A 21,933-nucleotide genomic window follows, 5' to 3' on the forward strand; every position below is an offset into this window, starting at 1 on the left:
TGGGATCCCCCAGGGGGAGCTGGAAAGTGTTGCCGGGGAGAGAGATGTCTGGGGTGCTTTGCTTGGCCTGCTGCCCCTGCGACCCGGCCCCGGATAAGCGGATGAAAATGGATGGATGGATATTAATCATTGTTTAACTGTTTATGTACCAATTGCTAACGCTTCAAAGGAGAAGTTATAAAATGGCCTTACATTTGCTTAAAACTGTGATAACAACCACTTATTAAGTATTTATACATTGCTAAAGTCATAAAAGGTCTCCTAATTTGTAGCTTAATTCCAGAAACACCATCATTTGGTTGCATAGGCTTCATGGATGACTGCAGTTTCCCAGTTAAACTCGTAAATAATCTATCTTCTTGATCTGTGCTTAACAAGACAGTCAACCATTAATGTTGTGATTTATATGACTGTGGAGTAATGCTGGACTGCCATGCACCTCCACTCTATTGCCCTTGAGCCCTGCCGTGACTACATGATTCAGTCCAAACTGCTTTCCACTCCAAACAAAACACTGTCACTTTAAATACAAGCTGAACCTCTGTCACCGTGTTTGCACACTGCAGGGGCGAGCGGCTTCACACAATGCTCGTAGCTCTGTCGAGGGCATTCGAAGTTTTGTAATTCCTCACACATCTCAGGATTAGGGACAAGGGAGGCTGTGCCCCAGTCAGCCCTCAAGGGCAACGTCACCCTACAGTGCTGCTTCAGAATTACAAACAACAAAGATTCAGCTTAAGCAGAAGCCACCAATCAAAAGCCAATCAATACCTGCTAGGGAGAAATGCCTCGCATCATACAACACATCAATCACAGGCACAGGTGTGTGCCTGTCAACGGAGCAAATACCTTAATTAATGAATATCATCTGAGCCCTCTGTTGCGAATGAATATTTCCCATCCTGCCAGCCTGTCAGGGAAACATGTTATGATTTGGGGAAGAAATCATTTCCGGCTCAAGTATCGCCGTTCCAATAAGCGTTCATCATGTTGGTTGACTTGTAATTATTGTTAATGACATTGTGCTGATGACAAGCAGGAGCACTACAAGTTATTACTCGACTAGGCGACGCTGATGACAAGTTAAATAACATCATCCGCTGAATTAGATGATGCTGTTTAACCACAGGTCGAGGAAGAACAACGGAGCACACAGCAAGATAGAGCTGCAGTGTAATTGTTCTACAATGAACTGCACACTGGCAGCTTCTTTATTAAATGGAGCGAAGAGGAGCCATCATTCAGCTTCCTGTTGTTGGGTGGAGTGGACACTAGTGACAAGCGCCAGAAAATGAGCTGTGCCTTTATGACTTGAGGAGTAATTCTAAGATATGCGATACTCTGGGGATCATCGCCAAAACAGCTTACAGTTACATGTGAGGTATTTAGCTGATGCTTTCATGCAGAAGGATTTAGAGCGAGTGAGCTGCTAAAGTTTCAGTCCCTTGTTCAAGGACACTCCGCAGGACTGGTTACAGTTGGACACACTCGATGCTGCATCAACCCACAAGTTATGTTTTAGAGTCAGCAAAAGTTTGTTTTAGGATGTCTGAAGGGTACAGGACTACAAGAATTCTCCCTCTGGGCTGAATGTAATGTTGTATCATAAAAAGTGGCTTATTTTACATTTTCTTTTTCTTTTAATTTCACTCTGGTGGTGGCTGATTTACAGTGCTGCCATAGATATATGCACCCGGGTGAGAAGAGTCACACTGCAGCTATTTGGCTATTTACATTCATCCCTATGAAGTGTTATTATGGATCCCACTGTGTGCTATGATTGGCTTGTACTCTTTACGTTGGCATGTCAAGGTCGGAAGCGGTTAGGACTAGGGCAAAGCCGTCATGGTTGGAGCTAGTGCTTGTCAGTCTTGGATGTTGTCTGAGATTTAAGTGGTAAATTCACTACAAAAAAACTCACAAATGTACTGCCACAGAGTCAGGTGACGTCATATAGGCAGTAAAATGTGATGGGTGAGTGGGTTAAGCACATGACTGTTCACACAGGACACTGGAGTTTGACACTGTTTAAGTCAAAGCTGGCTTATTATTTTTAGACTTAGTTGACTTACTATTTTCATTTTTTTAGGATGTATAAAGCTGCTGAATGCACAATGGATATATAAACTATAGCAGAAAATCTGAAGAGATCCATTCGTGTTAATGTCATATTTGAACGTTGCTAGGCACCCAGGAATATCGCTTTACACCCAAGTGTAAATCGCCACATTGGTAAATAGCCACATTAGCTATTTACACCCCAGGTGCAAATAGCTTCTGCCTTTACTATTCAGCTTGAGTATGGTATCGAAGAAGCAGGGACTTTTCAATTCGCTAAAATCCAATACAATTCAACTTTATTTATCAAGGGCAACTGTACGCTACAATCCACCTCCCCGGTCATCAAATATACTTAATCACAAAGCTAAGCTATTAGCTTAATAACCATTTATGAGTTCAAGTAATAAATACTGAAATAAGATTAAGTGTTGGCTGGAATTTATAGTAGAGTGGACAGAATTAAAGTGTACTGTCAGTAGTCTTTAAATCCCAGTGTCACAATGCCCTTCTACATCCAAACTATTTAGATGGGCTTCACCATAATTGAACATTACAGCAGCAAAAGTTTTGGAGAGATGAAACATGGAAATGCCTGCAGTCAAAAACACTGCGTTCAAAAGCAGCCTGAGGTATTATGATGTGACAAGTGGATGTGGAATCAGCCAGCCAGGTAACAAACTAGTATACATGCTTCCCAATTGGAAACCAGTACACTTGACCAACAGACTGTACCAACAGTTTCATATGTTTTAAATGTCTTATTGGGTTTTTGTGGCTGTGCTAGCAGCAGGGCTGTGGGTGGCAATGTAACACTCTGCTAAAACTTTTAACCAGGGATGTCAAATTCATTTAGCAAAAGCATAACTTATTAATAACACCACCTCCAATTTTTCCCCTTTCTTTTAGTGTTAAGTGGTCAAAGTACATTCTGAAAATGTTCTACCATTGACAATACAGATGAACAGCCTGAGATATCTTAAGAAAAATAAATGCAACTTCAACAATATGTGTCAGTTTTTCCAAATTCTGTCGGTCTATTACTCACTGTCATTACATATGCATTTTTCCCCCATACATTTTCACCCCTGTATCGCAATGCGGGTGCAGCAGCACCTCACCAAATCAAAGTGAAAACTATCAGGGAAACAGGAAACAAGTTATTTCCAAGCTTACAAATCATTTATAAATCTTAGTTTTGGCAGTGTCTTAGCAATAAAACTCCACCAATAGTGATTTAAGATAAAGAACTGAAGCTGCTGATTGACAATATTTTGCACAATGTTCAATATCTTTAAATACAGCCACAATAAGTGCTCATTGTTTTTTCAGAAAGCCATACTGTGCTCAGGGTGAGAAGCCTCTAAAGAAGCCTTTCTACATAAAGTAGGCTCCTCACAGTTTAACCTGCTCCTGAAACCTGATACCTTTTAGCCTTTATAAATGCATCAATATTGCGGGCCAGATTGGACCCTTTGGCAGGCCGACGCTGGCCCATGAACCGTATATTCAACACCCCTGCTCTAAACTAAGAGTGAATATAGTAAACAATATTCCTGGTACACGTTAGCAATGTCATTATAAGTTAGCATGCTAAAATTAGCATTTAGATCAAGGTACTAATATACCCAAGTATAGCCTCATAGACCCTCGAGCATGGTTGTAGATCTTGTTATTATAGTTTGTACCCAGGACTCCCAGACAGCAGTATTGATACTGAGTGGATTATTCTGTTGAACTGAATTGAATAACAGGTATAAACTTGTACAAAAACATAAAGCTGTGAAGACTTGAGAGTTTAAATAGCAGGTGGGATAAAGATTAAAATGTTCTTTTACAGGCCGATAGAACACAGCAACATCCTGAAGGCAACACTGAAAATGTGCCTCCTACGACGATGTGGTCAGGTATCATAGGTTCAGCGTGTTCATTGATTTTTTTAAGATCTGTCACAAAAAAAGTCAAATCCTTCCTTTGACACTGCTCAAGCAGTTTCTGCAAAGCCTGCGAATACAATATAAAAGGCCAACGGACTTTCGATGAAAGAGAGATGAATGTAAGAATAACAGACTGAAACAGCTACCTTTTTGAAGAAGGTGAACTATGATGGCCAGGCATGATTGTCATCTCTATGTTTACATCCCACTTCAGCTGGTTGTCAAACAATGCATAATGTTCTCTGTGGTTTTCATCTTTAACCACGGTTCACATTCATTATCATCAACAAAAAAACATTGCTTTGATTCATTCCTCAAAATCTATCTCTCTGTGTATTTTTATGAATAAACTTCAGAAAAACTTAATTGGCTCCCTGATTGTCGATTTCTGTACAATTGTGTTACCAAATAATCTATCCTTGTTTGGCAATTACAGACACAAAAAAACTAAATAAGGAGTGCCACCTAGAGCAGTGACAGTTTCTCTCAGTCTGTCATTTGGCACACCTGCAGTTCCTTCTTCAAATGTTGTCTAGAGAACTCAGCAACAACAAAAATCTTTGTTTCAAGCTACATTTCACTGCTGGGACTCTATCTTTGCATCCTAAAAATAAACAGATGCTAATTGCTATTTGTGTGGAAGAAAGGCAGATTCTGGTGTGTCATGTAATTTCACTTCAGGAAAAGAAAAGACACAATCAAAAGTCTATTTAGTGCCGTGAGACAGTGGGGGCCAAGTCATGTACCTGGCATTTCATTTAACGCTCAACTTTCACTGATGCTTCTGTTGCAGTTGTGTTTACAAGCACATCATTGTTCTCCCCATGCAAATAAACTCTTCGGCAAATCCACTAATAACTGGTTCTACATCCTTGATGTCTGAACTGCAAGACAGGAAGCATGTAGCAATAAAATTATGTTTAACTACCACTGTATTGTATAATTATTTTGTATTATGCACACAAACCCCACTTAAGCATATTAATATTGTGTACAAAACCAATCATTAATTGTACAGCAAAACACAAAGCAATGCTTAAGTCTACAAGCTAAAATAAAATATGCTGCAATTACCATAAAGAGCTGAATACAGTTCAACTGTGAAAACATGCACGGAGCCAGAGAAGACGTAGAGATGCAAGACTTTTATTTAAATCAAAATCAAGTGATCTTCAAAGATAATTTTGTATCCAAGATGGAGCTGGGCATAAAAACAATGAATAAATTCTTAGAAAACAAATAACGGCGCCACGTTCCTCCAGTTGTCTTCAAGGTGGTGTTGCATCTCGGTTACCTTTATTTTTTTTCTCTCCTCTGTGCACTCTCTCACAGATGCGGAACACACCCCGTTTCTTTCCTCTAGTTGTGGCCTTGGAGAGCCTCCGCCATGAACAGCTTCCCGAGGTTCTGCGAGGTGAATTCCTTCACGTTCTGGCAGTAGTTGTTAATTTGCCCTGTTGGAGGGTAGCCACATGCATCCGTGCACCCCCACACAAAAACACAAACATACACCCACAGAAATATACATACATACATACACATATATTTGTACACAGACATGCGCACGCACACACACACACACACACACACACACACACACACACACAGGCGGAGGCGGGAGATGGGGGGGGAGAGAAAACAGCAGCACAGCAAAACATCAAATTAGTTGAGAATGGAGTAAATGGAAGGATCAGAATGTTGTCAGAAGGCGGGGGAGAGCTGAACAGCATGAAACAGCAGGGAAAGGGGCGGTCGAGTTGGAGATTGAGTCAATAAACTTTAAATTAATGTAATTTCAAGATAATGGTGGAGATAATTACAAAACAGAACCTGAGCTCCTGTGAGGGGAGCAGAGGCGGCTGATGGAGTTTGGAACGAGGGGAGGTCTCTGAAATGACGAGTGCTGTCCATGTGTGGAGGTTGTGTGTTTGTGTCAGTGTGTCAGTGTGTATGTACCTGCAATGAGCAGTGTGTCCATGCGCGGTGGAGGCTGAGGGGGCTTGAACATTTTGCTGATGTCCTCCTCAGGCAGAGGTGGCTCCCCTCTGCTCTGTCGCTGGGCGTTCTCCTGCTGCCGCCTCTGGAGGTACTGGAGGAGTGGCACAGAGAGAATGAGGGGTTGCATTAGAAAGGGGATAGGAGCACAGAAGAGCAAAGGAAAGAAGAAAAAAAACCCTAGACTTAATAGCATTGGGAGACAGGGATGTGAGAAGGGAATACATGGTTATAGAGAAAATGGACAGTAAAAGAGAAGGGGAAAGCGTGAGGCGATAGGAGACAGGATGAGAATGTGAGGAGAAGAGAAAGGATGAAACAATGACGTCAGGGAGGTGAGGAGTGGGAGTAACGAAAGTGATAAAAAAAAGGCCTCAGTAAAAAAAAAAAGGCCTCTACCTCAGTAAAAAAAAAAGTCAGGTACAAGAAGAGACAGAGTAAGAGGATGGAAAGAAATATAGTGAGAGAGATGCAGATAGCACAGAGTGGCAGTGGATAGTAAAAAAAGGGAGTGGAGGAAGAAAGACAAGACATTGGAAACAGTAACACAGGGGAAGTGAGTTGTAAAGAAACATGGCGATGAAAGAAGAGATAGAGGAGACAGACGGAGAGAGAAGAGTTATAAGTGCTGACAGGGATGGAGTGATTTGTGGAGGGCTGACAGTCGGTAAATCAGTGAGGTGCCGGGTCTCTGGAGATCCTAAAAGCCTTGTTAATTTGGCAAGGTGGAGGAGAGACTGACACAGACCAGTGGAAGGGGAGGTTGCGGCAGATGAGGAGGAAAAACGACATGGGAGCAACTTGAGTGTTTTCAACACATCCCACAACGCACCTGTACGGGTAACTGAAGCTGACAAAAACTGCTAAGATAAACAATAAGTAGAATATGAAACTATTTGCTCAGATGAATCGTTACTCCTCCAGCTTTTTTATTTATTTATTTATTTTTCTTGTCTACCAATGCGTCACAGCATGGCTGTGCATAATCAAAATGCTAATATATGCAAATTTTTGAAACAAGCAAACAAAAACAGTTTTGCACTTCCACCTTCCATAGATAAATATAGACATACAAATGCTTAGAAAGTATTTACCTTCACACATTAGAAGTAAAAGTCACAAGTAAAAAAAAATCTAATTGATCTAAATTAAGAACGAATATAAAACAACCTCCTTTTAGTCAGCATTTAGTCGAGGCACCTTTCACTGCTATTTTTTCCCAATTCTTCTTTACAAACTGCTCAGGCTCTGTCGAGTTGCACTGGTACTGTAAGGGAACAGTAGTTTCAGAGTCCTGCCACAGAGTCTGAGATGAACTGAGGTCTGGACCCCCGTGTAGTTGTGGCTTTATGCTTGGGGTCGTTGTCTTGGTGGAAAATAATCCTGTCCCAAGTCACTGTTCTTTCACAGACTGCAGCAGGATTCCTCTGTATTTACTTTAGCCTCTATCTTCACAAGCCTTCGAGGGGCTGCTGCAGCGAAGCATCCCCACAGCATGCTGCTGGAAACACCATGACTCATGCTGGGAATGGTGTGTTTCTGGCAATGTGCTGCAGTTGGCATCAGTATCATGCTTAAAAATTCCAATTTTGGTGTCTGGACTAGAGGCAGTAGGCATTTTGTTAAATTTTAATAGCGGGGACGGACCAACAGCTGGAGGATGGTGGCAGGTTAACAAGGGGGACGCAATGTTTGGCATTTTGCTAAAGAGGGGAATGACGCCCCCCCTCCTCTCCCCTAAAATCGTCAACAGACTAAAGGACTTATCAGGACCACTCTGTTCTAAGGAAATAAGACTAGAGTCTGACTAAATCCAAATTGCAGTTTGCAGCGTGATTTAGGGTGCTTGACACTTTTGATAAGTATCACTCAACTGATAAGACGTATTTTCAAAAGAACAAAGTGTGGCTCAACATTTACACTTTATTGTTATGTTGCAAACAACATTTTTTGAGCAATGTGATTAGTAAGGCTATCATCATTACCAACGAGATAGTAGTTTTCAGTCTACACTGACTCTGACCTGCATTCAGTGTCTCTGTCCACAGAAGTAGCCGTCTGTCAGCAGCAGCTCCTGCAGAGCTGTAAGGACATTATCCAGCACCTTCACCAGGCTGACTGACAGCAGACATTCACTGAACCAAAATAGTTTTCAGAGTCAATGCCACGGGAGGAAATCAGTGTTTGTATGGTTGATTTTATTTCCCTGCCCACCGAAGCGACCACGGGGAGTCTGCCACTCACAGACAGACTGATTAATCAGTGAATATACAGTTAAGATAAAAACAAATATACAGCTGGATATTTGTGTGATTCAAACAGCTGTCTGTGTAGATTACACTTTACTAAAAGTGACAGTAATAGATTCATTATTATTCTTATGCTGTTGCTCTTTTTCAACCGCAACTGCTTGTTATGGTGCATCACATTACTAATTCTGTTTGTGGTGTCCTCTCTCCGTTGAAGGTATTTGGGTTAACTGATCTGGTCTAATCCTTGGGTCCCCTTCGGTTCAGGTTTCTCTAATTCAAAAATTAATTGATTCATGTCTGGTTCAGGTAACTGTTCCCCCAGTCCATTTTGGATCATGTCCAACATAAACTCTACATCAGAGCACTAAAACCAGCATAACCTTTGCTTCAAAAGCAATAAAGCTCGAACTGATGACTTTTTCCTGAGTTGTCACAGACTTCTTGGTGGCTTTGTATCCATTTAGTAACCAAATACACTCTCAGCCATGACTTGGCTTGGCTTTCATGCAATTATTTTCTGTTTATACATCAAAAATAATTGTATGGCTCAGAAATAATGACTTGGAAAATATTGCTGAATCATCTAATGGTAGCTGAATTGTATCATTAACCATGAATCATGACTCCTCGGTTCATAAGATTAACTCATTGCTCCATACCTAATCTTCTGCAAAGTGTTGCCTGCTTCTGTCGATGGGAAAAGAAAAGAAAGGAGAAAATTGAAAATGAATAAATCAGGGGGCGTGAGACATAAATTTCCTGATACAAAGACTAACTTGGCCACAGATTGTGCCTGGGAACCTGCTATTTACCAAATTTAGAGGGCTATAAATGAAAAATGGAGCCCTCTGAGCACGGCGCCTTTTTGCAACTTTCTATGATGATTAATAAGGTTCCATTTGTCCGGGAAGCAGCTGGGTCAATAGCACAAGATTACATGGAGCAAGTACCGTAGATGTCTAAAAGGTGCAATAGAAGCTCACTTTCTTTGTCTCTGTGTGCGTTGTTTGCTCATTGTAGAGAATCACGTGAAACATGAAAAAGTCAACACCATTAAAGGGGTTGTCTGTGTGATATTGAGTATGACATGAGTGTGTGTGTGTGTGTGTGTGTGTGTGTGTGTGAGGGGCAAGGCCTGCGGGCTGTGATGATGAGAGGGTCGGTAGGGGAGAATGATGGATCATAATGGCCGGAGTGTGGGTGTCTGGCCCGGGGATGTGTGTCTACGTAGGTGTGTGGTTTTTTTGTGGCCCAGGTTGTGAATGCCTTGTGTGTATGCGGTGGACTACCTGTGGTCACAGATGCATGTTTGTTGTAAGTCTGCCTAATGTGTGAGAGCTTGGCCGCAGCTTGGTCCGCTGTCGGCAGAGACGATGATGACTCAGCTTGGATTAACATCAACACTTCAGACATTTCCTCGTGTCCACTTGCAGAGAATGATGTCAGAATAATGTAGTTGTTTGAACGTAGGTGTAAGTCTGTATGCATGCACTCGGCATACATCAGTGCCTCTCCGCTTCCATTTTCCTGAGTAATGGGTGTGTGTCTATGACCCTTTGTGTTTGCATGTGTTGCCAAATATTTATGATGCATCTAGTCAAGGTTGGAGTTGCAGATGGTTTGTGGCTGACTTCATCTGTGTGTCTGTGTGTGTGTGTTTTGTTTTGGTCTTTTTGGTGCTTCTGGCTGAGTTTGTGCTTGTAGGTGGCGTGTGTGTGTGTGTGTGTATGTGTGTCTTGAGTCTTTGCACACAGTATGTGTGTGGCAGTGTGTGTGTTTTTCAAAGTGCTACTGCTGCTGCTTTTAAAAGAAGTTAAAGTTTGTGATGTGTCTCACTGGTACAACAAAAGAATAAAAACAGAGGATTTTCACTTACTCATTAAAATAAAGGCTCAATTTATTAATACTAGCTTTGAACCCACATATATCAGATCTCTCTGGGGGGTATTTGAAGATTGTCTGAGCATGACTTGTGGTATTTAACCTTCTGAACCTACTCTTCATCACATAAGGATGAATGTCTCACAGAAGTAGCCCTTGTAGTGATGAAAATAACCATTTCCTTGAGAGGAGAAATAATGCAGTAGATGAAGGAGAAGCGTGTCTGAAATTGAAGTGATGCTGATCTTCAGTGGGCGCATGTCAGCAGCTGAAGTGAGGTGAGGGATGAACACTATGACAGATATTTGAGGGTTAGGATTAGTCAAGCTTATCTTATTAGTGTCTGCTCAAAACAACAGGAATGTCTTTTAAACTCGTCTTTGCTTGAAGCTACTAGTACTGATGTTGGTGGTGATTTAGTTGTTGCCCAAGTAGTTGCTGTTTGGAAGTTAATGGAGCTACTGTTGTAAAGCAAAGCATTGTTCTTCTTACTGTGTGCTTTACTGCAGATGTTTTGTAGTCCTGTGTGGGTTTTTTTTAGCCGGTATATTAATCAACCATGTGATCTTGTGAGTGAAAAACGTACCTTAACTGTGATACATAAAAGAGCAATAGCATTACATGTCTATTTTTCCCAGCACTTTGCATCTCATTTTCAAGATCTCGCTTCAAACATCATCTTCAAACATTTTCCTCCTGATGACACTGGTGGCGGTTATGACACACCAGTCAGATCCACTTGGAGATAAGTGGGACTTCGGACTAAAAATAGCTGTGCATTAAAAAAAATGAAAAGGGCTGCGTTGCTTCAGGTGGCTGTGAGAGAATGAAATACGGTCACGGAAGTCCAATTTGAGTGACAGATTTATGAGCTTGAAGGCTCCTCAGAATTTTGCAATTCTGTAAAGTTATCACAGTGGCACTCATCTTATCTTCTGTTATTACAATTAGCTCTTCGCTAAGTCCCGCCCTCGACCAAAGACTGGCACATTTTAGCGTAGCATTGACAAGCTACAACCAGGTTCCGAAAACTAAATGACAGTACACCAAAGCTCTCATGCTGTACTTTAAGGTTTTCTTCATTTTCAGGCTTTGTGGATTTCAAAATGGTCATGTTGAAACGTGCATGGGGCACATGCATTGCTAACACTTGCTACCCCAAGGGGTTGGAAGGAGATGTACATTGAACATTATACCTTAGGTTACTAAAGAAGCACTTTCATGCTACACTAGCTACTGAAGGTAAGGTATACTGAATGGGCACACGTGCTACTTTTACTTTTTAATGATTATAACAGTGAATAAAGGCCATCCTGTTTCACAGGAACAGTGCTGCTCCTTAATTTTACTGTCTACTGTCTCGAATGCCCGGTGATGTGGTGGTTTACTTTTACCCTATGACCTGCAGGCTTTAGCTTTTATTTTTATCTTTTTAACCTAATGTTTGTGCAAGGAGGAACAGGAGGAGCACCGCCAGAGCCCTACAAAATGACCTCTAGCAGGCTACTGGTGTGCATGTTTCTGACCAAACTGTAAGGAACACACTCCATGGGGGTGGCATGAGGGCCCAGCGTCATCTAGTGGGACCTGTGCTCACAAGCCCAGCACCATGCACCTCGATTGGTATTCGCAAGAGAACAGACCAGAATTGGCAGGTCCACCACAGGCACCCCGTTCTCTTCACAGATGAGAGCAGGTTCACACTGAGCACATGTGACAGGCGTGAAAGAGTCTGGAGGCACCATGAGGAACGTTATGCTGCCTGTAACATCATCCAGCATGACTGATTTGGCGGTGGGTCAGTGATGGTCTGGGGAGGCATACTGCAGACCTCCATGTCATAGTCAACGGTACCCTGACTGCTGTTAGGTACCAGGATGAAGTCCACAGAGCAATTGTCAGACCTTACACTGGTGCAGGACAATACCCGGCCTCATGTGGCCAGAGTGTGTGGGCAATTCCTGGATGATGAAAGCACTGATGCCAATGACTGGCCCTCTTGTTCCCCTGACCTAAATCCAATTGAGCACCTATGAGACTTTATGTATCGGTGCATCCGATGCCGCCAGGCACTGCCATAGTCTGTCACGCGGGGGTCATACACACTACAGTCACATTATGAGTTGACATGATAAAATTTTACAGATAAAGTTTTAAAATGTACATCAGTAAAGGTTTCTGACTAGAACATTTTGTACATCAAGACCTGATGTGTGAATCAAGTGTTTGTGAGTACTGTAGATATCCTTAAAATCCATATTGTAGACCTTTCTGTCTGCTTTTCTCTGAAAGCGCCTTTCTGTTTTTGCAGAAATTATAATGCTTCTTCAGGGAGTGCAAAGAATGCAATTTGTGACAGTGTACTCCATACTCGCTCGAACAGGGTGACAGAGTAGCAGTACCTAAAAAAAGGGGGTGGAGCTTTGTGAAAAGTAATTTGTGAGGTAAATTGAAGAAATACAAAATACAGAGCAATGAGATCTGCAGCAGTACAACTGAACCCTACCAGACCCCATTTGATTGAATACAATTTGGACACTGCCCACTTTGGATCCAATGTCTCGTCGTTTGCCATCCAAATTACTATCATAATCATCATTATCAGATGCTTAAAATTTAAAACTGAAGTGATGAAGTCAATGATGTGCATTTGATCATCTGAGACATTGCACTTACACTGCTGTACTTGTTACTGGTAGTACCACACTGCGTTTCTGTCCTTGGCTAATGTTTTCTTCAGCTGCTTCTTATGAGCTGTTTATACATACGCACTCAAAAGCTGGAACAGTGAAAGGCTGTTGTTCGTGATAAATGGGACCTGGTGTTGCAGCCTAGCACTGCCTGCTGAGCTAGAGAGGTTTAAAAGGTGCTCAGGAGACAGTTGAAAAAAGCTCAGCTTTGTGCAATGCAAGCGACAACCAGGTAAGAGCCAATCAGGCTCACTTTAAGGCCCCCAAAAATGGAAGCACAGTTTACTACAACGCTCCACCAGTGGATTGAGGATTGCTTACAGCACAGATACAGAACAACAATGCTAATCAGTCTTGACCATTCAGGTGACATTTTTGTATTACAATAGCTTCAAAAATGACACGCACTACTATAAAAAGACAACAAACAAAGCTATTTTGTATTTGAGAATTAACTATGTCATTGGTAGTGCAGCTGGTCTGTCAGTATATAAATTATGTGCGCAATACAACATACCAACGGAGCTGCAGATTCACAAGACGCCAGAAACTGCATACTACTTTGTATCTGTATGTGTGAACTGGATGTGTGAAGGCAGTGTTGCATTACCTAGTTTGTCTGTGTGTATCAATGTGAGTGTAGTTACGAATTTTAGTGAATGCTTATGCATTGCTAACTTTTGCTGTATACTGGGTGATCCTCTGTGGGTGCATGTACATTAATGTGTGAGCCTGAAGTAACATATTTCTGTGTGTGTGTGTGTGTGTGTGTGTGTTTGTGTTTGTGCTACCGGGTGCTTGCTGCTTGCCTGCTGTGATTATAGCTGCAATTGGTTGTGTCCATGCCTGAGAGAAATATACCTGCCGTTTTCCTGCTGAGTTTGTGGCTGCAGGTGTGTGTGTGTGTGTGTGTGTGTGTGTGTGTGTGTGTGTGTGTGTGTGTGTGTGTGTGTATGAGAGAGAGAGAGAGAGTGCCTCTTTCCCTTACACGCATGCTGGTAAGCTGATATTTCTGCTGCTGCTTCTTGCTCATTGTGTCTGTAGGTGGTGTGTGCAGCCCGTGAAAGCTTGTGTGTATGTGTGAGTGTGCTCGTGAGTTACCTGGTGCTTCTGCTGCTGTTGCTTGCTCAGGTTGCGGCTGTAGGTGTTATACTTGACAATATCTTGGCTCATGTCATCCACCCTGTCCATCAGGAGCTGGAGGCTCTTCTCCAAATGGTTGCTGGGGGGGGGGGAATGTAATGTCAGCATGTCATTCACATGGTTTTATGCTGCCATCAGCACACGAGAGCAGCAGTGACATACATTCTTCATATCACCTTGAAGACGAACTTAATTCTTCCTAATTTGAACTTGATCTTTTCTGTTGCTAGCTCGGACACACAATGGTATGGCGCTTTTATCTAAAGCATTTCAGCAATGCAGAAAACTACCATGTAAGGCATTGTTTTGGCCAAGTGTCTCTCCCAAGGACATTTCAACACGTGGACAGGAGGAGCTAAGCATCGAACCGCAAACTCTGTGATTAGTGGAAAACCTGCTCTACCTCCTGAGCCACAGTCAGCAACTCCCCCAAAGATGAGAGCTCCACCTGTGTGAGCATGTCCACATTGCATGGTTTTGGGCTACATAAATAAAACTGGCTTGACACAAGTTAATTTAAAGATTTACAGGTTTTAATCTCTGCTGGAACACCGTGCTGTAATTGTATGTGATTATGAACTCTTCCCTGACATTTGGCTGGATGTGATCTGCTTGCTGGACTCCCTTTACAGCTGGTATTAAGTTGTGGACTGTATCTATCTCAATGCAAAGCATAAATGCAAACAGAATGCACTGCAATCAGAGGGCTATCTGATCCACCAGATCATATCTACAGATGGTCTTGTTTGCATTGTGATACAAATTGCTAGCCAAGTGTAAATGCAATCTGTGCAGTTTGACCACCTTCATGGGGAAAAACTTCCAGTGGTCCCTCACAATCTTTTCAATCAAATCTAGCAAAAGATACAAAAAAAAGAAAAACTTCCAGTGAAGAAAACTTAGAGGAACCCACAGACACCAACAGATCCTGCATCCTCTGACACATAACCACAGGATGCTCCTTCCCATCACTACACTACAAATGGGAAACAGTGGCTAGTAGTAGGCACTATTCCAAGCTTTAAGATGTCCCCTCAGAGACCTGTGGTTGCAATCTAAAAATGCTACATTCACATTTTTCAACAGTCCATGTTTGCCTTCCATTCTGACCTAATCTTTGAGTTCACCTCCTACCATGTTGCTCTTATGAATCCTGAAAGACATCTAACATGAAACCTCTCTCCGGGGGTTTGAGAGTACTCAGACCTGAGGACCCATCCTCTTGTCTCTGTGCTAAATCTCTCTGCTCACATCCCTCATTTTTCCCCCAACACTGCCATGCTGACAACTCTCAACATAACTCTACTAGCATTCCTCTTCTCTCTCCTCCCATGAGCCCCATTTTTAACACGATGTCTCACTACTGCCTTAAGTTCAACCTTGACAAGACTGCAGTGCTCTACTTCAAGACGTCTCCCCCTTGTACTTTCCTCTGTGGAATTATATTGTTTAATTTATGAATGTTTGGGTGCTACATAATGCAGCATGTACTGTGGGAAAACAGATTCTGACTGTTTATTTAAATGGCAATTGTACCCGCAAGGACTGCCAGCACTGTGTATGTTTTGGCTGTGTGTGCACTCATGCTGATGTAACTGTTATGTGTGTGTGTTTTATTGTTTGTGTGAATATGTGGAAGAAGAGTGGAGAGTGTTTTGGGTGATTTTCAGTTGCTTTCCTCTCTGCTGTGAGATTTTTCAATTAACAATTTTATAAATCAATATTCCCCACTCTCTCCTGGCTCCTCACACTCTCCATCTTCTCTTGCAAGCGGGAAAAAAAAAAAAATCATCTTGTCAGGAAATAATTTACCAACCCTCAATTTCTTAGATTGTGCAAAGTCTTGAATATAAAAAGAATTGCCACTTACCATGGGTACCACTGACAAGCAAGCTCCAGTGTAACCAGAACTGACCTCAGCAAAACACATTTGCCGTGCCAATTTAAACCAATTCCTTTTGTATTTAAAACCACACACTCTCCTGCTGTGTGAGTGAGGTGTAGCAAAACATGTATGGACATGAGAAGCACAAATGTTAAAGAGCTTCTTCACTCTGTCACTGTGCTGTTAGAGGCTTCATCTACAAGGAGGGCTCCACTGAATGTCCTCCTGTGTCACATAAAACAATGCTTGTACAGTTTTACAAGGACCTTAGGGGCTCTGCAATATTAAAAAGTTAAGTATGCACATGCCAGTTACAAATTTAGTATTCTTGGTGCTATGACGGTAATTAGTAGGGATGGGAATTGATTGAATTTTACTGAAACCAATGACTATCGATTTTGCTTATTGGTCCGGTTCTTTATTATTTCACTTACTGGTTTTTGCTCAATTGATTTTTGTAAAAGAAAAAAGGGATATTTACCCTTGGTAATGGATGTGCTGCTCAGTCGGGAAGCAGTGGTACTTGTGCATAGAGAGTCATGGCTGTTCTGGAATTTAAGACCACCTTGGGTAAAAAGATGTTTCAGCAAGGGCTGTAGTGGTATACTGTGAAACTGTACATTTATCATACTGTGTACATTTGCTTAACCATAGCACTGGAAAAAAGAAAAAAGCAATCAGAAGGAGAATCTCGGCTGTGCATTTACATCTGCCTTTCTGCTTGACTGCCTGTCAGACTTTTTACACAAACTTCCATAGGCCTATAGAAAATGGTTTGGAGTTTAATAAAGAGTTTGTTCAACCCAAAAAAACATTTCTGTTTTCCTTTAAGGGTCACTGTAACTGATAATAATAATTGTGTAATAATGTATACTGTGATACTTTGAGACCGTTATTGTACTCTGAAAATGCTGTTGCAACCCTAGTTTCTGCATATTGCTAGTGTTTCCCCCCTTGCTTGAAATGATCATTTTACAGACATTACAAGCTGCACTGTTGTCATTTTTCTTCATGAAATGAAGCCATGCTTTGGACCACTTCTTTCTCTTCGGCATGACTTTTTTTTGTTGCACATTTCCAGTAGCAGACACATGAATTTGACACCATTGTTATGCAATGCGCACTGGCACAAATAAAGGAATTGATAAGCTCGGAGGCACACAATTCTGATGGATTGGACTATTTGGTTCTTCATTTCCATCCCTAATGATTTGAAATGAAATTAAACAGGGATTCATAATGAAATTTGTTATAATTCACAATCTTCAACACTTCTGAATGATGACATCAAAGTCCAACCTTACACCCGAGGTGCTGCAGTTCTGACTGGTGCACATTTCACTGCTAGTTACTGAAAAAGCTGTCAGCATTTAAGTACAGTGTACTTATGCATTCTACTTTTTAGTATTAATGTCAGAAAGTATTAGCAAAATGCCAGGAAGTATAAAGTCTGTGGCCAGGGCACACACCAGAACAAACACTACAGGATTACTTTCATGCGCATAAAATTAAGCAGTCATACATATGTAAAATACATGCACACCCTGAAGCCACTCATCGGGATCATCTCAGCTTAGCATCCGGCTGCCATCTATCCACATTCAACTGGTAACACCTTAATTACATTTACATGCAAACACACATACTGATGAAGTCCCTCGAGCTTGCTTACAAACACAGAGAAAACTAATGTAACCACATGCATGCAGATAATTGTATAAGCATTACTGAAGATGATTTATAATGTTATTCTTGCATGCTTGACAATCTGTAACACCATCCACATCACAGCCTGGCACCTGCATGAGGTGTGTGTTAATTTAAGTGATCAAATATTCAGCTTCAAGGCCCGCCTGCTGCCCTTGCACTGCAGAGTGTTAGGCACAGAAGGTATGTGGACGAATCCTGCAAATGGGCTATCTGTCAGATTTCACTGCTGGTTTCACAGTTAAAAATTTCTTTTAAAATAAGTGTGAGAATATTGTATGACTTTCAGTAGCTCTGATTCTCTTTTCCATAGTTTAGACTGCCGAGCCATTTCCAGTCCCATCGCATTTGCCTGTGAGGACTCTCGTGTGATCGGTTTGTCAACCCTCCACTGCAATGTCAGAGCTGTAAACATGAAAACTGATGGCCCAGGACCAAATCTCACCACAGCACTTCCCTGCCGCGTCCCTCTGGCTGTGTCAAAATTGATTCTCGCTGACGAAAGCCCATTTAAAACTATTTCATCGAGCAATATGGTAGCTAATTTGTGTGGTGAGCATTTATAATATATGCAAAGGAAAACATTTAGTCAGAGCAGGATCCTTCAAAACATCTGTCGTTTATGTATGTGTCAAGTGTTGGATCTGGACTGTGTGTGTCGGTGTGTGTGTGTGTTAGTAAGTGATTCAGTGCACTGGGTTTTTGTTCTATTTTGTTATCGGTTTGTATTTTTGAATTTCTGAGTGTATTTCTGTGTCCTTGACACATGCTTGGTAATGACAGGTTGCTAGTACGACTACACCTACTAATACTTTGCTCTGTTCTCTGCTGTGTTTGAGCATGTTCGGTTGTTTCTCTTGTTAATAAAAGCCTGAATATACAAGGGAAACACACTACTGCTCATAAATGTGCACACATTCACTGGTATTACCAAACACTCAAAAATGTGACGTTACCAATGACACATGGTTGGAAAAATTGCGGAATATTGCATTCTACACTACACAGTGTCTGGTCAAAAGCTCCAAAGGGTTGAATTATTCACACAGGTCAGTGAGCCTTCCGATCAATCCTGAATTAGAAATCAAAGTCTACTGTGGGACTTCCTATCATCACTCATTCTGTTTTAAGGTCAGGTTCAATGGCAGCCCATACAGTGTACTGTATGCGTGCTCAGGCCTACGTGCTCATATTCACACAGGACAATAGAGGACAAATTCTAAAACTGTATTGATGTGCGAGCAAAAATGGGCTGACATTCAGTAAATTGAAAGTTCAGAGGGGAGTTCTTTAACAAAGCTGCCAAGGAAGTGACTTCCATTCTTATAATGAGTGTTTTACTCTGATGGAGCCTTTTTAACTGATGGACTAGGGCACAATATGGATCTCTGGCTGGCTTTTGTAGCAGAATAATAGGTTTTAAAAAGTACATGAAACAGCCGAGATCTAACATTGTCCCAACATAACTCCATAGTATTATCTCGGTGATAAAAAAGTATGCATAAAATTAAAATTTTCAAGCGATTTAGGGTGGGTGTGACAGAAATTCATAATCCTTAATGCGACTGAAAATCCTATAGCCTGTTAATTTTTTTATATTTAAATCCCTATCTCCTCCCTTCCTGTCCACCATCATTATTTCATTGCAAAAGAGACACGGAGCTGTGAGAGTATAAGACAGTATAAGACTCTTCTTTAAGTCCATCTTATTGGATGAGGTTTGTCTGTCAAAGATAATTTTTCCTCCGTGTATTTCCTTCACAGCAACACTTCCTTTGTGGCAATATGTTTCTTCACCTTCCTCACTCCTCCTACCACTGCAGCTCTAACAAAGCCTTGCAGTTCTCGTCTTTTCTGCCTGCGCTCAATACCATTTTCCCTTATTGAATACATATCATCAGGGTAGTTCTGTAAAGCAGAGAACTCTGTTTACATATCCTTCCATTGTCCAACATTTCTATGCAGAGGACCAATTACCCTAAGTAGACTGGAGGTAATGGACTGACGAGTTGCTCTTTCACACGGAACAAAAAGTAAATATGAGGTTTAAAGGATGATTTATAATGAACAATGTCAGCCACTATACAGTGGGCAAATCTTAAGGCAAGACTATGGAAGCCAGCCCACAGGTGAAAAGCTTTGTGGCCTGACATGAATATATGCTGCTTTGTGACTTTGCACATGTCGAGACTGTTTGGGGGAAAATAGCTACATAAATGAATTTACATTCATGCAATCCATCACCACGATCAACATCATCATCTGTGGTAAGAACAACCCTGTTTGCTGGAGTGAAACTGCATTCACTCAGCCTTAGACGTAGATGACATTGACAAATGGGGCTGCAGATTGGAAAATGAGACAAAAGGAAAAACATTAAATAAAACCCATTATCGTTGTCTTTTTTGGAGGGGTGGAAATGAGGAGAAGAGGGCGGGGCTGTCAGGAGAAGATGTAGAGAGACGGACACTACAATCCAATACAAGGACAGAGCTGCGCAACAATCTGACAACTTCAGGAAACAATTTCATCTTGCCAGACATCCCATCGGCAGCCGTGCCGGGAAATCCATGGGGAGTGCCATGCTTCCTCTGCCCCATTTTGGGTCATATCAAAAGCTATGTTTAAACTTCAGAGTAGTCATTTGGAAAATGGAATAATATGCAAGAAAAGTGAGGTATTCTTACTCAGTTTACTTGACAATTTCTAACAAATGCCTGTGCTGGAGCCATACTTAGTTGGACAGGCACATGCATTCTGCAGCGCTCTGTACACAGGAGTGTTTAATTGAATTCATGACTTACTTGTGTTTCAGGACACAGATGAGAAAAATCACAACAACTCCTGATGCGCTACACTGCAGTGTATAAGTAAGCACAGAGTGTTTAGCGTGCTAACAGTGTGTAAATCAGCACTTTGAGTCGTTATTGTGCTAATTTCTCACACCTGCCCCTGGGAAGCTTCACAGCTGTTGCTCCAATTGCAGTGGTTTATCTCCATAAATGATTGCTGATAAATTCTCTTGAGACTGATGCTGAGAGCCTCTGAGATCTAAATGCGAGACTTTAAGAGCCAGGCTGTGAGTTGAATTGGTGGGGTGATATTTGTTCATATTGTGCTCATTAGTGATGGAAGACAAAGTTTGACAGCAGATTCTGTTTTTGTGGAGACATTTCTGAATTGACATTTAGATATGGCATTTACTGTACCTAGTTTTAGACTAGATATCCCAATGAGACATCAGATACTAACCCAAGGGCACACCGATAAGTTCCTGGAACAAGTTAAGTGGTCAAACATGTCTAAAAACTAGAATATGTACGTGGGCTGCCATTTTGGTGTGAGTGACAGATCTGATCCAAACAACAAATACTTGTTGGGGCTTGTTTTATATCTATGATGCACAATACAAACTGAATTTCTCAACTGTCTTGGTGAAACATTTCCATGACTGGCAAGTTACAAATCTTGAGATGTTCTGATGCTGTATCCCTCACCCATCTGGTGCTGCTGTCCAAGCAGGTTAAAATAGGTTTTAAAAGATTAGGCTGGTGTTATCTTCAATCTTTAATTATCATCAACAAAACAGCAAATCCAAAGAATTGATCCTACTAACAAGTACTGTTTGTGGAGCTACACCCTCATGTAGCTTATGCCTATGTGCCATAGAGGTCCATTATCCTCTACAAACTATTAAACCACACAAAAGGGCCTCAGTGTTTCACTGTGTGACATATTCCTTCATTACAGCAAACATGGCCAGTGTAGTTTACACCATTCACTCAGCTCATTGTTGTATTTTCTCCAGGGTACTCCAGTTTATGACACTGCAGGTCCACCAAATCTGACCCTTTCTTCATTAGTGTTGTCAGCTGCGTATTCAACCTTGTAAAAATGATCCGAGTCTGACCCACACATTGTACATTTTAACGATAATTTCTACAGCTAATGATAAATGGTGAAGCAAACTAACAAAGCAGGGTAAACACACACCAGTGTATGTAAGCATTTGCTTTCCAGAGATCACAAATGCAGCTGATGTTTCAGAATAAACTATACCGGCTGTGTTTATTGTAATGAAGGAATATGTCACCCAATGCAATAATATGGCTCTTTTATGCATTTTTAATAGGTTTTGGAAGACAATGGCACAGAAGTGTGAGCTTTGGCCACACAAACTATTCCCGTTTAGTAAGATAAATTCATTGTTGCATTTGGTCTTTATGGGATTTTTGTGATAATAATAAAAAGATTAAAAAAAAAAAAAAAACACTCCGAAGAAGTGCTTGAAAACAGCACTAAACATGTATGGTATATAAACATAAGCCAAAACACATCAATAGGCCTCTTATTGTTTCTACTGGTACACTTTAGAACAGTGTAGA

General features: G+C 41.4%; 1 protein-coding gene across 1 annotated transcript in view; it reads right to left on the reverse strand.

Moving 5' to 3' along the window:
* Positions 1 to 5,125: 5,125 nt before the first annotated feature.
* The window catches only part of LOC125893258 (eukaryotic translation initiation factor 3 subunit H), a 69,295-nt gene continuing 52,487 nt past the window's right edge, over positions 5,126 to 21,933 (reverse strand). Inside the window, exons 6-8 of the mRNA XM_049583822.1 lie at positions 13,915 to 14,035; positions 5,952 to 6,084; positions 5,126 to 5,449 (exon numbers count right to left, since the gene is read on the reverse strand). Of these exons, the coding sequence (XP_049439779.1) occupies positions 5,355 to 5,449; positions 5,952 to 6,084; positions 13,915 to 14,035 (349 nt within the window). The 3' untranslated portion in view covers positions 5,126 to 5,354. The remainder of the gene's footprint in view (positions 5,450 to 5,951; positions 6,085 to 13,914; positions 14,036 to 21,933) is intronic.

Source organism: Epinephelus fuscoguttatus, linkage group LG8, assembly GCF_011397635.1.
Source record: "Epinephelus fuscoguttatus linkage group LG8, E.fuscoguttatus.final_Chr_v1".
Taxonomy (NCBI): Eukaryota; Metazoa; Chordata; class Actinopteri; order Perciformes; family Serranidae; genus Epinephelus; species Epinephelus fuscoguttatus.